Genomic DNA, 14,709 nt, shown 5'->3' on the forward strand with positions numbered 1-14,709 from the left:
ATTCTTTGAGTCTTTTCATGGAACATTTGACAATTTTTCATACCATAGGAGTGCATCAGACCTCACTCCCACACTTCAATGCTAGCAAAGTGTTACTTTTAGAACATGTTTATGCAGCACATTATGCCTTAGCATGGTTATTGTGAAAACGTAAACTTAGGTTAACAGGAAAGATAAATTTAGTAGCAATCACAGTTAACTGCCTGCCAAAAAAAAAGAAAAGATGACAGTGGAGGAAGTCGTAGGTACATGACCTAACCTAGCACGTATTTTACCTTTCTCTGCTATAAACTTTGGATGAGATTGGGTGACTTGAAGTGTTGTGGTAAACCCAAATGATTATAGAATTAAAAAAAAAATCTCTCACAGATGTTAAAAGACTAAAATGAGAACATAAACAAAATTTAAAGCAGAAGCAGCAATTATTCAAAATAAATTTCTCTGAATGAAAATGTAAAGAAGAGAGAATACAAAAAGACTAGCAAAGGTAGTTCCATAAAAGCACCCAAAGGAGACATTGACTGCTAAAGGAAGAACACAACTTGTATGAGTTTTGGTCTAGTTAATCCACCACTGTATAATCTCCTCCTTTTGGCAAAATCATTATCCATTAGATTTTAAGTTCTAAGTGAAACTGAGTAATTTCTAAAGCTATGACTCTTATATATTGGTACTATATTATATTGGTACTATATCTACCTAGTAGTAAAGTTTAATGTATTTACTATTATTTCACATATTTCCTGGACCTTTCCCAAACTTTTTTTAAAAGAATTGTGATAAATAAGAAAACTAAGTATGTAGATAAACTACCAGGACTTAAGCAAACCGAAAAAAGTGGGCATTAATGATCCATATCAGCTCTATTTTATTGGAAGTCTCCCCTATGTTATTTTAGATCATCAGTGACTTTGTACCAAAACCAGAAGTAAACCAAACAGATAAAAAACACACTATAATATTAAACAAAGTAAAAAGAGACATATTGCTTTATGACTTCTTGGTAATGAGCTGACTATTTCCTGGTACATTAGTGTTCCCCAAAATATTAACTTATTTTCCAAGAAAATAAGAGAAGAATTGCATGTCGTGTATTAAGGGTGTCCACAAAATCCTCAGAAACACCCTAAATGCCTTAAGCAGTCCTGTGCAAAAGAACTGTTTAACTCTATCATGATATGTTCCTCTTTCTCTAGGAAACACATATTGCTAGCCCACAAAACAAAGCTTAGGAAATCTTGCCATACAGTCATTTATTATCTACATGGAAAGAGGCATTATTCTTCTCTCTCAAAAGGAAAGAGTTAAATCACTAATCTGGAAAAATAAAAAGGAATAACAAACATGAGCTAATTATCAACATATACTAGGAAAATATACTATGGTTAATTGGAAATGTCATTTGAGCCCCTTGATTTATTCTAAAACTAAGTTGAAATTATAATTTAAAAAGTAAAGGGTTATCTATTTTAAAAGTGTATATCAATTTAAATGGTATTAAATTGAACTGTAATCTGCTTGCCTAGTGCAATAAGATCAGATATCCATACTGAGGTTACCTCCAAGCCATTGGGGAGGTTGGAACTTAAGCACTAGCTGCCCGATCCTCCTATGCAGGACACCAAGCAAGGAGAATCAGGCAGCTAATGCGTAAGTCCCAACCTCTCTGATTTCTAGCAAGTAAGAGTTTTTAAAGGCGGAATTAAATTTCATGAAAGCAGGAGATACAGGCAAAATTGTAAATCTACACATAGAGGTTACATATTGCTTTTTGCTTAACAGGGCAGAGTATCTAGAAGCAGAGGCTCACAGGGGTCCTAGGTGGATTCAACGATTTTCTGATTTGCAGTTGGTCAAAGAAGAAAAACTGTTTAAAGGTTTGGGGTCTAGAGAAAACAACGTTAGCTTTGCCTCCTGGGTGTGACTCCCTCCAGACCCCAAAAGATGAAATTAAGAACAATGAATGGCGGTCAGAATTCAGTCTTCAGGTTCCCCTTATCTCAGGTCTGTGTGCCAGTGGATTGATTTGGTGGGGTTCAGGGTTTTTTAAAAACATCTCAGAGACATATTTTAAGATGTTATCTTTAATTTCTGTAGGGGATTCAAACATACTGTGATGCTGTTACAATAGGTAGTTAGTCAGACATGAGCAGGGCAGGAGAGCTGCTATCCCTCACCAAGAATGACAGGCAACCATCAGGTGATGGTCAGGTGGTTGTTAAACTGTCTCTCTAGAATAATAATTGGCCACAGCCAGAGCCAGGGAAAGACAATCTCCTAGTAGATGGAAAACAGCTGAAACTGGTGATCAGCAGCTTCCCAACGAGATTTCAAAAGTTGGGTGAGGGGGCTCAAGCATGTGCCCTAAGAGGCAAAATGGCAGAGCTTTACTGGTATGTGACCTTCCTTTAGGAACGCTCGGCTGGTAAGAGAGAGTTGCCTCAAGTGAGCTTGTGCACAACTTCAATAAACTCAATATGCATGTGGCTCCTCCCAAGTGTTGGTAGGACACTGTGCATGCAGACAACCTGTCCAAGGAAACATCAGGGAGAAGAAACACAAACCTTGAAAACATGGCAGCCAGTGTACACAGCCCCAAGTCAAAGGTCAAATAGCACATTTGAATCTTTCAAGTACCTGCTTGACTATCTTCCAAGTGTACTTTACTTGCTTTCATTCCTGCTCTAAAACTTTTTAATAAACTTTCACTCCCGCTCTAAAACTTGCCTTGATCTCTCACTGTATCTTATGACCCTCGGTTGAATTATTTCTTCTGAGGAAAGAATTGATGTTGCTACAGACTCATATAGATTCACCCCTGCTAAAAATGCTAGATTCCTTGGCTATTGTTTGAAGCTACTATTGCTTTCTTGTTTATCAAGTTGCTTATGTACTTTTCAGGGCTAGCTAAGTGCCTGAAATTTCCCTTGAAGGAAATTAAGATTTTCCTTTATTTCTATGCTTGGGGGTTGTGGGGGAACCTACAGGCCCCTAACAAGACATCCCTGCTATGTCTCAAAAATAAGTAGAAAAAAAACATAGAAGAGATGGGACCTTATCATCTTGTATAGCTAAAATTATTCTTCAAGAAAGATACTGTGCTTGACCTCAAGGAAGTGAAATGGAATGGGTATTATGTCTATGCAGTGAGATTTTTAGCTGAATTTAAAAAGGAGTTTAAAAGCTCAGAATTATCACTTTAATGAGTATTTTGAAATTCACAAATTTACTAAGGTTATTTTGGGTCAATTAGAGCAAGTTCATCAAGTGCTCCTTAAAGTATTTCTATGATTTTATGCATCAGATTCACCTTAGGAATCTTTCCTCCTGTCTCTGTGGAAAAGGAATAATTCCAAGTAATTGAGAAATGTAAATACAAAAGTCAGATGGAATATCAAAATATTAAATAAACAGTGACTAATAAAGCTGGTTTTGAGAATAAAGTTGAGACCGGAATTAAGCCTTGCAACAGAGTTAAATTTATCTACATAGCTACTAGGAGCCACAGTGTTTATCACACTCATGAGAATCTCAGATCGCAAGGGCAGACTACTCCAAATCAGAAAGACAAGTAAATTTTAGTACAGGCAAGCATATGTGGATTTTTTTTCAATTTCACCAATAACATAAATCACGCTTCTTTTTTGTTGAGAAAATCTAAATTAGGAGATTGAAAGGAAGGATAGATGATACCCTGTAATACGCTAATTTTGCTGGAAGTGGACACTACCCAACAGAAACATGAAGAAGGGGAAACTAACAGTAGGAGGAAGCCAGGTTCTGCCAATCAACATTAATGTCTGAAATCTAGACACAGTGACTGAGGGTTTTATTACCTAAAGTATAATCGTGAGTCCAGCAGCATTAGCATCTTACGGAAATTTTTCTGAAATTCAGACTATCAGTCTTTACCCAGGACCTTTGGAATCTGTAACTGCCTGAAGAGTTCTTCCTGCCCACTGCACAAAAAAAAAAAAAAAAAAAAAAAAAAATTACCATGGCATTGTAGTAGAGAAAGAGTTTAATAGACACAAGGCCAGCCACACCATGTGGGAGAGATGGAGCTCTTACTTAAATCGTGTCATCAAAAGCTCATAGATTAGAAGTTTTTCAAAAATAGTTTGGAGGAAGTGGTGGGAGTGGCCACATATTAGGTGCCGGCTGCTGATTGGCTAGGGGGGAGATAAAATCATAGAGGGTCAAAGCTGTTCTCTTGTGGTCTGAATCAATTCTGGGAGGGGCCACTGGAATGAGGTTGGCAGTTCAAGGTTTGGTGAGAGAAACTGTGCCATTCTGACCCATTCTTAGAGTTTAATCAGAAAATAATTCATAGAGACAGAAAGTAAAATGGTAGTTACCGTAGGCCAGGGAGTGAGGAGGTTTGGAAGCTATTAGTCGAAAACACAAAATTTCAGTTAGATAAGAGGAATAAATTCAATGGTTCTATTGTACATCATGGTGAATATAGTTAATAACAATATGTTGTATACTCAAAAATTGCTGAGAGGAGATTTAACTGTTGTCACCACAAACATTATAAGTATATGAGGTAATGTATATGTTAAATAGCTTGATTTAACCATTCCACAATATATAAAAAAACATGTTATATACCATAAATATATTCAGTTTCTATTTGTTAATTTAATAAACAAGAAAATAATCCTGTGTAAAATCCATCCTTTCATAGTTGGATATTTCAAAACTTTTTTGAATTTTTCTTTTGAAAATACCTGGCTGTCCTAAATGGCACTGAATTCACTGTATTGTCAACTCAGTTCAAGTCTTTTCCATTTCTTTTGTACATTTTCTTTTACGGCATTACTATTACCCAAAAAAATTGGTTTTCGGGTAGATTATTAATCTTTCATCAAATGAAAAAACTTTTTAAACAATTTCTTTCAATCGTGATGATCCAACCACCAATCCTAAGTGAGGACTCCCGCCGTCTGGAGGACTTCAAAGATCATAACAATACCAACCACCAGACCTCAACTCACTGCGTCTTCTATGGGTTCAGAATTGTCAAGGAGGACTCAATACTGAAGGCACTGGTTGGAACAACGCTTTACTCACAGAAAGGAGACGCAGTGGGATCAGCATCTGTAGTATTCACTGGTCTCTTGTGGCCAGTGGGTCCCTCCCCAGTAGTGAACCGTATGTGGCCCTTTACTCTTCTCTTCATTCTGCAGGCAAAAGACCCATTCTTTTCCCTCGAGGAGGCAGATACACTGGTGGGGCAGGCCAGGGGCCATATGGCAAGCCCAAGATTACAAGAAAGCTCGCTGCATACCTAGAAAAGGGGAAGGGTTTCTCCTAGTAAAGAGGAATAATCTGGGGACAGTTAATAAGTCCGCACCCAGATTCCACATGAGGGAATATTCCAGGCCCAGGACACTTATGGAGAAATTCTGGAGACGGCAGGAGGTCCTGTGACGGCTGCTGCTTCCTCCAACAATTTCTAACATATTAAGCATGAAATAAATACTGAGACTAGGGAATATTTTATCTTATAGAACCCTTAAAGGGATTGAGAATTTCTATGTGGTTCGGTAGACAAGAATCTAAGAACAACGTAAAATTAAAAAAAAAAAAAAAAGTGATGTAAACTTATCAGTTTGGCCTGCTGCTTAAAATTATGGTGAGCATAAAGGTAAAAAAAGCCGCCCTCACTCGCCGCAGACGGCCTGCTTTTCCGCGCGCACGCCCTGCCGCCGCCCCGCAGAAATGCTTCGGTTATCCACCGTCTTTCGCCAGATGAGACTGGTTTCCAGGGTCCTGGCTCCTCATCTCACTCGGGCTTACGCCAAATATGTAAAATTTGGTGTAGATGCCCGAGCCTTAATGCTTCAAGGTGTAGACCTTTTAGCGGATGCCGTAGGTGTTACACTGGGGCCAAAGGGATGAACAGTGATTATTGAGCAAAGCTGGGGAAGTCCCAAAGTAACAAAAGATGGTGTGACTGTTGCAAAATCAATTGACGTAAAGGATAAATATAAAAATATTGGAGCTAAACTTGTTCAAGATGTTGCCAATAACACAAATGAAGAGGCTAGGGATGGCACTACCACGGCTACTGTACTGGCATGCTCTATTGCCAAGGAAGGCTTCGAGAAGATTAGCAAAGGTGCTAATCCAGTGGAAATCAGGAGAGGTGTGATGTTAGCTGTTGATGCTGTAATTGCCGAACTTAAGAAGCAGTCTAAACCTGTGACCACCCCTGAATAAATTGCACAGGTTGCAACAATTTCTGCAAATGGAGACAAATAAATTGGGAATATCATCTCTGATGCAATGAAAAAGGTTGGAAGAAAGGGTGTCATCACAGTAAAGGATGGAAAAACACTTAATGATGAATTAGAAATTATTGAAGGCATGAAGTTTGATCGAGGCTATATTTCTCCATACTTTATTAATACATCAGAAGGTCAGAAATGTGAATTCCAGGATGCCTATGTACTGTTGAGTGAAGAGAAAATTTCTAGTGTCCAGTCGATTGTACCTGCTCTTGAAATTGCCAGTGCTCACCGTAAGCCTTTGGTCATAATCGCTGAAGACGTTGATGGAGAAGTTCTAAGTACACTTGTCCTGAATAAGCTAACGGTTGGTCTTCAGGTTGTGGCGGTCAAGGCTCCAGGGTTTGGTGACAATAGAAAGAACCAACTTAAAGATATGGCTATTGCTACTTGTGGTGCAGTGTTTGGAGAAGAGGGATGGACCCTAAATCTTGAAGACGTTCAGCCTCATGACTTAGGAAAAGTTGGAGAGGTTATTGTGACAAAAGATGATGCCATGCTCTTAAAAGGAAAAGGTGACAAGGCTCAAATTGAAAAACGTATTCAAGAAATCATTGAGCAGCTAGATGTCACAGCTAGTGAATATGAAAAGGAAAAACTGAAAGAACGGCTGGCAAAACTTTCAGATGGAGTAGCTGTGCTGAAGGTTGCTGGGACAAGTGATGTTGAAGTGAATGAAAAGAAAGACAGAGTTACAGATGCCCTTAATGCTACAAGAGCTGCTGTTGAAGAAGGCATTGTTTTGGGAGGGGGTTGTGCCCTGCTTCGGTGCATTCCAGCCTTAGACTCATTGACTCCAGCTAATGAAGATCAAAAAATTGGTATAGAAATTATTAAAAGAACACTCAAAATTCCAGCAATAACCATTGCTAAGAATGCAGGTGTTGAAGGGTCTTTGATAGTTAAGAAAAGTATGCAAAGTTCCTCAGAAGTTGGTTATGACGCTATGGCTGGAGATTTTGTGAATATGGTGGAAAAAGGGATTATTGACCCAACAAAGGTTGTGAGAACTGCTTTATTGGATGCTGCTGGTGTTGCCTCTCTGTTAACTACAACAGAAGTTGTAGTCACAGAAATTCCTAAAGAAGAGAAGGACCCTGGAATGGGTGCAATGGGTGGAATGGGAGGTGGTATGGGAGGTGGCATGTTCTAACTCCTAGAATAGTGCTTTACCTTTATTAATGAACTGTGACAGGAAGCCCAAGGCAGTGTTCCTCACCAATAACCTCAGAGAAGTCAGTTGGAGAAAATGAAGAAAAGGCTGGCTGATGTTTAAGACATCACTATAACCATCAGTTACTGGTTTCAGTTGACAAAATACATAATGGTTTATTGCTGTCATTGTCCATGCCTACAGATAATTTATTTTGTATTTTTGAATAAAAAGACATTTGTACATTCCTGATACTGGGTTCAAGAGCCATGTACCAATGTACTGCTTTCAACTTAAATCACTGAGGCATTTTTACTACTATTCTGTTAAAATCAGGATTTCAGTGCTTGCCACTGCTAGATGAGAAGTTAGGCAGCCTTTCTGTGGAGAGTGAGACTAATTGTGTACAAAGTAGAGAAATATCCAATTATGTGACAACTTTTGTGTAATAAAAATTTGTTTAAAGTTAAAAAAAAAAAGGTAAAAAGCCCAAGAGTGAAAAGACTGAAACAAATTATGTATTATAATATCCAATTACACATTTCTTGTAATTTGAAATTATGATGAAGGATAACTAGCTATATTAATGATCTACCAGTGCCATAACAAATTACCTAGTAATTTAGTGGTTTAAAACAACACTCATATATTAGCTAGTTGCTCTTTAAGTCAGAAGTCTGACCCAGCCTGGCTAGATTCTCCACTTAGGTCTCATAAGGCTGAAATCATTGTGTGTGCCAGAGTTGTGGTTCACACATGGGGCTCAGCATCATCTATGCTTACTCGTTGTCAACATAATTTATCTCCTTTGCATGCTTTCCATGTAGCCTCTTCATCTGCAAGCCAGTAATACCATGTTGAGTCTTTCTTATGCCTCAGATCTCTCTGACATCCCCTTCTGTTGCATTTCTTTTGACTTCATATTCTGCTTTTATTGGCTCATGAGATTGAATTGGGCCCACTTGGATAATAAAAAATAATCTCTCTGTTTTAAATCAACTGAATGGTAATTTAAACTACACGTTCAAAGTCCTTTGTGTCATGTAATCATAGCATAACCATGGGAGTAACACAAGGGACTATGGTCAAGGGGCTAAAAATTCTATCTACCACACTGGATAAGTCAGGGGGCTGGCAAATATATCATGACAGTAATGGAAGGGAGGCAGTATAATGTAATGTTTAATAGTCATGAGGCTTGGAGGTTTAAGTCCTGACTATGCCGTTTTTTAAATGTTCTCTTCTCTAAGCCTTGCTTTCCTTACTTAAAAAATAAGGATAGTAATGGTAACTAACCATGCTATTTATTACTGAGAGGACTAAATCACAAATATATTTAACCATCTGCCATATACTTTATTCCCATATTTGTTAGTTGTTATGGTAACTTTTATTTTCTACATATTTTATTTTATTTTTATTTTTATCACAATAGTACATGGAGGTTGCAAAATGATATATAATAAAGATCAGGTTGAAAAGGAAAATCACTTTACACGTCTATTCTCACTTGTCAAAGGAAACTGTCTTTAATCAATTCTGGTTATAGATTTTTTGAGAATTACCTCTCTACTCTCCATGTATTTTCGCAATTATTCCTTGACACAATCTGTTCAACCCATGCTATGAAAAATAGGCTTAGATCAATAGAATCAATAGCACTATTCCCACCTCTTTTCTTCTCCCTTTCCAATTCTTGATAGTTTTTAATTATTTGTATTTCTTCTATTGGTTACTGATGTAATTCTTAATAAATATTTGCTTCTTGTTCTGTAAAATTTAAATAGTTCTCTTAATGCCTCACAATATAAGACAGTATATTAGAGCCCTAATCTTCTCTCCAGTGCTTCTCTCATTTTTCTGTCAGCTGTAAGTTACTCTGCATTGTCAATATTGATGTTCATATTGACATCATTTACATTTCGATCTGTAGTCTTAGTTAGATATTTATAACAATCTTTATGATACCAGAGATTTATAATTATTGTTCAGCTGTGGCTGAAGGAGGCCAATGTAGAGCTTGAGTTATGGCTTCAGAGGGTGCAAACCTCAAGCCTTGGCAGCTTCCACATGGTGTTGAGTGTGCCAGTACACAGAAGTCAAGAATTGGGGTTTGGGAACCTCTGCCTAGGCATCAGAAGATGAATGGAACCACCTGGATGCCTAGGTAGAAGTTTGATGTAGAGGTGGTGCTCTCATGGAGAACCTCTGCTAGGGCAATGAAGAAGGGAAATTTGGTGGTTGGAGCACCCACACAGAGTCTCTACTGGGACACTGCCTAGTGAAGCTGTAAGAAGAGGGCCACCATCCTCCAGACCCCAGAATGGTAGATCCACTGACAGCTTGTCCCACATGCCTGGAAAAGGCACAGACACTCAATGCCAGCCCACGAAGGCAACTGGGATTGAGGCTGTATCCTGCAAAGCTACAGGCGGTGGAGCTGCCCAAGACTATGGGAACTTAACCTCTTACATCAGCATGACCTAGGTGTGAGACATGGAGTCAAAGGAGATCCTCTTGGAATGTTAAGATTTGACTTCCCTGCTGGGTTTTGGACTACCACAGGGACTGTAGCCCCTTGCTCTGGCCAATTTCTCTCACTTTGAATGGCTGTATTTACCCAGTGCTTGTACCCACCATTGTATCTTGGAAGTGACTCATGTGCTTTTGATTTTATAGGCTCCTTAGTGAAAGGGACTTGCCTTGTCTCAGATGAGACTTTGGACTGTGGACTTTGAATTAATGCTGAAATGAGTTGGGACTGCGGGGGACACTTGGGAGAGCATGATTGGTTTTGAAATGTGAGGACATGAGATGTGGGAAAGGTCATGAGAGGAACGATATAGTTGGGTGGTGTCCCCAAATCTCATCTTGAATTCCCATGTGTTGTGGGAGGTACCTGGTGAGAGGTCACTGAAGTATGAGAGCAGGTCTTTTTTATGCTTTTCTCATGATAATGAATAAGTCTCATGAGCTCTCATCATTTTAAAAAGAGGAGTTCCCCTGCATAAGCTCCCTCTCTTTGCCTGCTGCCATTCATGTAAGATGTGACTTGTTCTCCTTTGCCTTCTGCCATGATTGTGCATCCACTTTCCTCCAACCACTTTCCTTTATAAATTTCCAACTCTCTGTTATGCCTTTATGAGCTGCATGAAAGCAGACTAATACAAGTAATAGGATTCAATTTCCTTCTTTATTGGCCCAATATCACAATCTTTATGCCACTCAGAGGATCATATTATTTCTTCTTTAAATGAGGAGAGTTCATTCCACGTGATATGAAGTATTATTCTGCAATGATACATAATGTAGAAATGCAGTAAAGACCATTGAGAAACTTAATACTTTAATTATAGGGCCACATATGTTTATTTTCTAAATAGCTATGCCATGAAGCAAAACTCACGTAGCACTCAGAAAAGATAGAATCCAATATACTCTTAAAAATAAGGCTTAAACTTGGATGACTGTGGTCAAAATTATACTTACACTTTACCATTTGAATTTAGAAATGATGGTTGCAGTTTGCCATTTTGATTAAATGAACAAATGGCATTATTCACATAAACTACTTTGTTAAAAGTTGATTTCTTTCAATTCCATTTTTGTTCATTCTTTGGTTTCATGTGAATGTTCTTTTTCTTACATTTCTTTTTGTTCAAGCTATAAGCACATTATGAAATAGGATATCAACTGTTAATTCATGTAATGAATTGAGCAATGAATTATTTAGTACAGTGAAAATTACTTTGTAATGTCACGATGATATACACAATCTTATGTTCATGCATGTGAAAGAAAAAACAATGTTTGTGAAATAGTAAATTCCAGGGCTATTTGCTATATTTGCCATCAACTGTAGAAAATAAGAAAAGCCGAAACATGTTTGTTCTCTGGAAACACAACATTTTCCACCAAATAAAAAATCATCTGATTACGGTGAGTTCTGTTTGTTTCTTCTAAGGGGGCACAGGGAGTTAAAACTTTTATGTTAAGAGAAGATCACAGTCAAAATTGATATGATGGAAAGATGGCAATAACAGACACTGGGATCCCAAAAAGGGAGATGGTGAAAGGGGGTTAAGGGTTGAAAAATTACCTATTGGGTTCAATGTTTACTATTCGTGTGAGGAGAACACCGGAAGCTCAATCTTCATCATTACACAATATACCCATGTAACTATCATGCACATATACCTCCTTCATTAAAAAAAATTATGTTATCAAAAGATGTATTCCCACTTAATCTCATTCATTTATATGAATGAAAATAAACATAAAACTGAAAACAGAAAATACACATGAACCCTGGCTTATAAATATTAAGTTTTGTAACGCTGAGCAAAAAGTCAAATTTCAAAAATGTTTTAGTTATAGCCATTTCTGTGGTGGTTATATGGAATATAAGATCAGCTCTTTGTTAGTAGGTAGGTAAATGGCAAACTCTTGAATAATAAATTCACTTATTGTATATTTTACTTGCACCAAATGATTTTATATATAACGGTTCAGAGTCAGCAAAATCATTTCTCTCTACTGAATATATTATTAGTTTCCAAAACCAGATCAACCAACCAACCAGCCATATCACAAAGGGGTGGTAGATGCCATTCTAGTAATTATTTTATTTTCTTATGTTTTGTACATTATGTACAGAAACAAAATCAAGTAATAACTTTTGAGAAAAAATTATACTAAAAACTGCAGTCTTGAATACATTTAATGATTTCAACTGATGAATTCACAGCTTGAGAAAGGGGATTACATCATAGTTATGTGGAGAATAGACGTCATTCTATTTTTTATTTCACATTATGATCATGTAAACTAATTATAAAAAGTAGAAGGTCTTCAGTTAGCTCTGAAAATGGTGCTATAGCAATCACACATTTCCTATAAAACCTCTATTTTTATTAAATTTTCAGATTAAGGTTCAAATGCCAATCTTAATGATGCCATCCAAATCCCTGCTTGAATAATGCGACTAATGTTGCATAAACACTCCTAAGCCTTATAAAGTAGGCTATATTCACTAATATTTATTTAAACAGGTAATTTCTCTTCTTTTTTTCTATTTATTATCTAAAGAGCTAGTATGCTCCACTGCTAAGATGAGATGCTCTTGTATGTTCTAAATCGAGGGATTTCAAGGAGAGCAAGTAGCATTGCCTCAGATGCTTGTAGAATTTTAAATGTTGCTAATTAATGAAGAGAGTAAGACCATTGCTGTGAACAAAAACACAAAACAAAACAAAACGCCCACTGTGAGGGTTTACCATTCATTACCCCAGGACACCAACATCTTTTTCTCAAGTTGTATTCCAGCATAGTGGAGATACCAATTAAAGGGTCCATATGTTAGCAACATGGGTACCCTGCTGAGCAACAGAAGAGTAAATTCTACAGGTCAAATGACAAATTTTGTGATTGTGAATAACTTCAAAGTTCAACGTTTTCTAAACAGTTGAATTAGTGAAGTCATGCACAATTTTTCTTGAAAAGGAGCACAGTCAAGAGTTTTTATTATTTTAAGAATAAATGTGACAAACGAATTAATTTGTACATTGAAGTCATTCTAACCTTTAAGACTCTAGTAAAAATGAAAAACCTCAAGTTAGCACCTCACTAGGCAGATCTCCATCTCCAGTATCTGCATCATCACCAAAACAAAATCTAAAAGAGAATACATTTTCATGTTCTAAAAAGTTTACACACTATTTTGGAAACAAACATCACGAAATTAAATGAGTTAATTCACTATATCCACAAGAGCAAAGAAGCCACTGCAAACTTAATTTAAGTACTAAGAGAATGTAGAGTAATTACCGAGCTTATCCTCTCAAGGCCCTCTTTCCCAAAGCCCAAGCTTCCAAATTTAAATACGAAATAAACATGAGTCTGCTTTTTTTTTTTTTTTTGCTTCCAATGAACACTTTATTGACAGAATTAAGGAAGGCCCAAAACTTTAGGGCCGATGGGGGCGGGGGGGGGGGCCGCTGGTGCTTTGGGGAGGGGTTGGTGGTTTTGGGGTGGGGGCGAGGTTTGGGGCCGGGGGTTTTGGGGCCAGGTGGGTGGATGAGTGGACCTGCCAGGTCCCAGGATGCTGGCGTCGTCAGCAGCTAGTTTGGGCCAGGAGCCACTTGAGAGATGAGTATGTTTCGGAAGAGGGTGCTCAGCAGCCCATCATTACGAATCACCAGGTCCAGCAGCCGCGGAGTGATGATCCTCTCTCCTCCATTGTTGTCGGCCTCCTCAGCAGCCAGCTCCAGGATCTTGGCCGTCAGATATTGGATGACAGCAGCAAGGTAGATTGGCGCGTTGTAACTCAGGCGCTGGGCGTAGTGGCCTTCCCACAGACCTCGCTCCATCTGGCTAACGGAAAATATCAGTTCGGCTCGGGCAGTGCGAGAGCGGGTATGCCCCCGGCGGCCAGCAGCAGAGGACCCTCTGCGGCTTCTCCTCTCCGACATGCTGGGTATTGGGTTCCCTGTCTCAGCTCGGCTTGCTCTAGCCCAAGTTGCCTCTCAAGATGACAGTTACGGCGTCCGGTACTGTGTATCCTAGTGACCAGGGCCAAGCCCCTCATTGGCTGCTGAGCCGCGTCCCACGCGCATGCGCATCCTCGCGCCACCACATCATCACATGGCAACGGCCTAGCCCTCATGTGGTAACGGCCTAGCACACACGTGGTGACAGCCTCACCAGGGACACGCCCATCAAGTGACCTCATGGATTTCCCATTGGCCCCGAGGGAGCAGGCCTGGGCCTAGAAGTGGCTGGAGGGCTGTGGGGGTTTAGGTGAAGGGGGCGGGGCATGGGAATCCTGCTGGGGACCTTCTCTTTGCCAGTGGGAACTGTCCCTTTCTACTGGATGGGGACACTGTGGGAACACTATGGGCTGGCAGGGGGAGTTTGATCGGTACCGCTCCTTCACAATGTTGCACAACCACGTAGTTCCAAAGCATTTTCAACACCCAGAAAATGAACGTGAACCCTTGTACCTATAAGCAGTCTTTTCCCACACTCCTCCTTCCACAGCACTGCTACAACCCCCGCACCCCCTCCCCCACCACACAAGTTCTCCATAGTCCCTCAACCACTAATCAGTCTGCTTTCTGTCCATAGAAGTTTGCCTATTTTGGAGATTTCCTGTAGATGGAATCATACAACCAAACGTGAGGCCTTGTGTGTCTGGCTGCTTTCACTTAGCATAATGTTTTCATCAGGGTTCATCCATATAGAAGCATAAATCAGTATTTC

General features: G+C 39.0%; 1 protein-coding gene and 2 pseudogenes across 2 annotated transcripts; 2 read left to right on the forward strand and 1 right to left on the reverse strand.

Annotated features, from left to right (window-relative positions):
- Nucleotides 1-5,665: 5,665 nt before the first annotated feature.
- On the forward strand, nt 5,666-6,228 carry LOC144581186 (60 kDa heat shock protein, mitochondrial pseudogene; annotated as a pseudogene).
- Nucleotides 5,666-7,701, forward strand: LOC118150574 (60 kDa heat shock protein, mitochondrial pseudogene; annotated as a pseudogene). The gene has a single exon (XR_013531728.1). The product of XR_013531728.1 is annotated as a 60 kDa heat shock protein, mitochondrial pseudogene (transcript).
- Nucleotides 7,702-13,502: 5,801 nt separating this feature from the next.
- Nucleotides 13,503-14,179, reverse strand: LOC144581149 (histone H2A-Bbd type 2/3-like). Its single transcript, XM_078363603.1, has one exon. The coding sequence runs from the start codon at nt 13,917-13,919 to the stop codon at nt 13,569-13,571; it is 351 nt and encodes a 116-aa protein (XP_078219729.1). The 5' UTR covers nt 13,920-14,179; the 3' UTR covers nt 13,503-13,568.
- Nucleotides 14,180-14,709: the final 530 nt, after the last annotated feature.

This window comes from Callithrix jacchus, chromosome X (assembly GCF_049354715.1).
Source record: "Callithrix jacchus isolate 240 chromosome X, calJac240_pri, whole genome shotgun sequence".
NCBI classification, from domain to species: Eukaryota; Metazoa; Chordata; class Mammalia; order Primates; family Cebidae; genus Callithrix; species Callithrix jacchus.

Bases quoted from the DNA above. Each gene is read 5' to 3' on its own strand.
- LOC144581149 (XM_078363603.1), bottom strand. From the start codon at position 13,919: ATGTCGGAGAGGAGAAGCCGCAGAGGGTCCTCTGCTGCTGGCCGCCGG.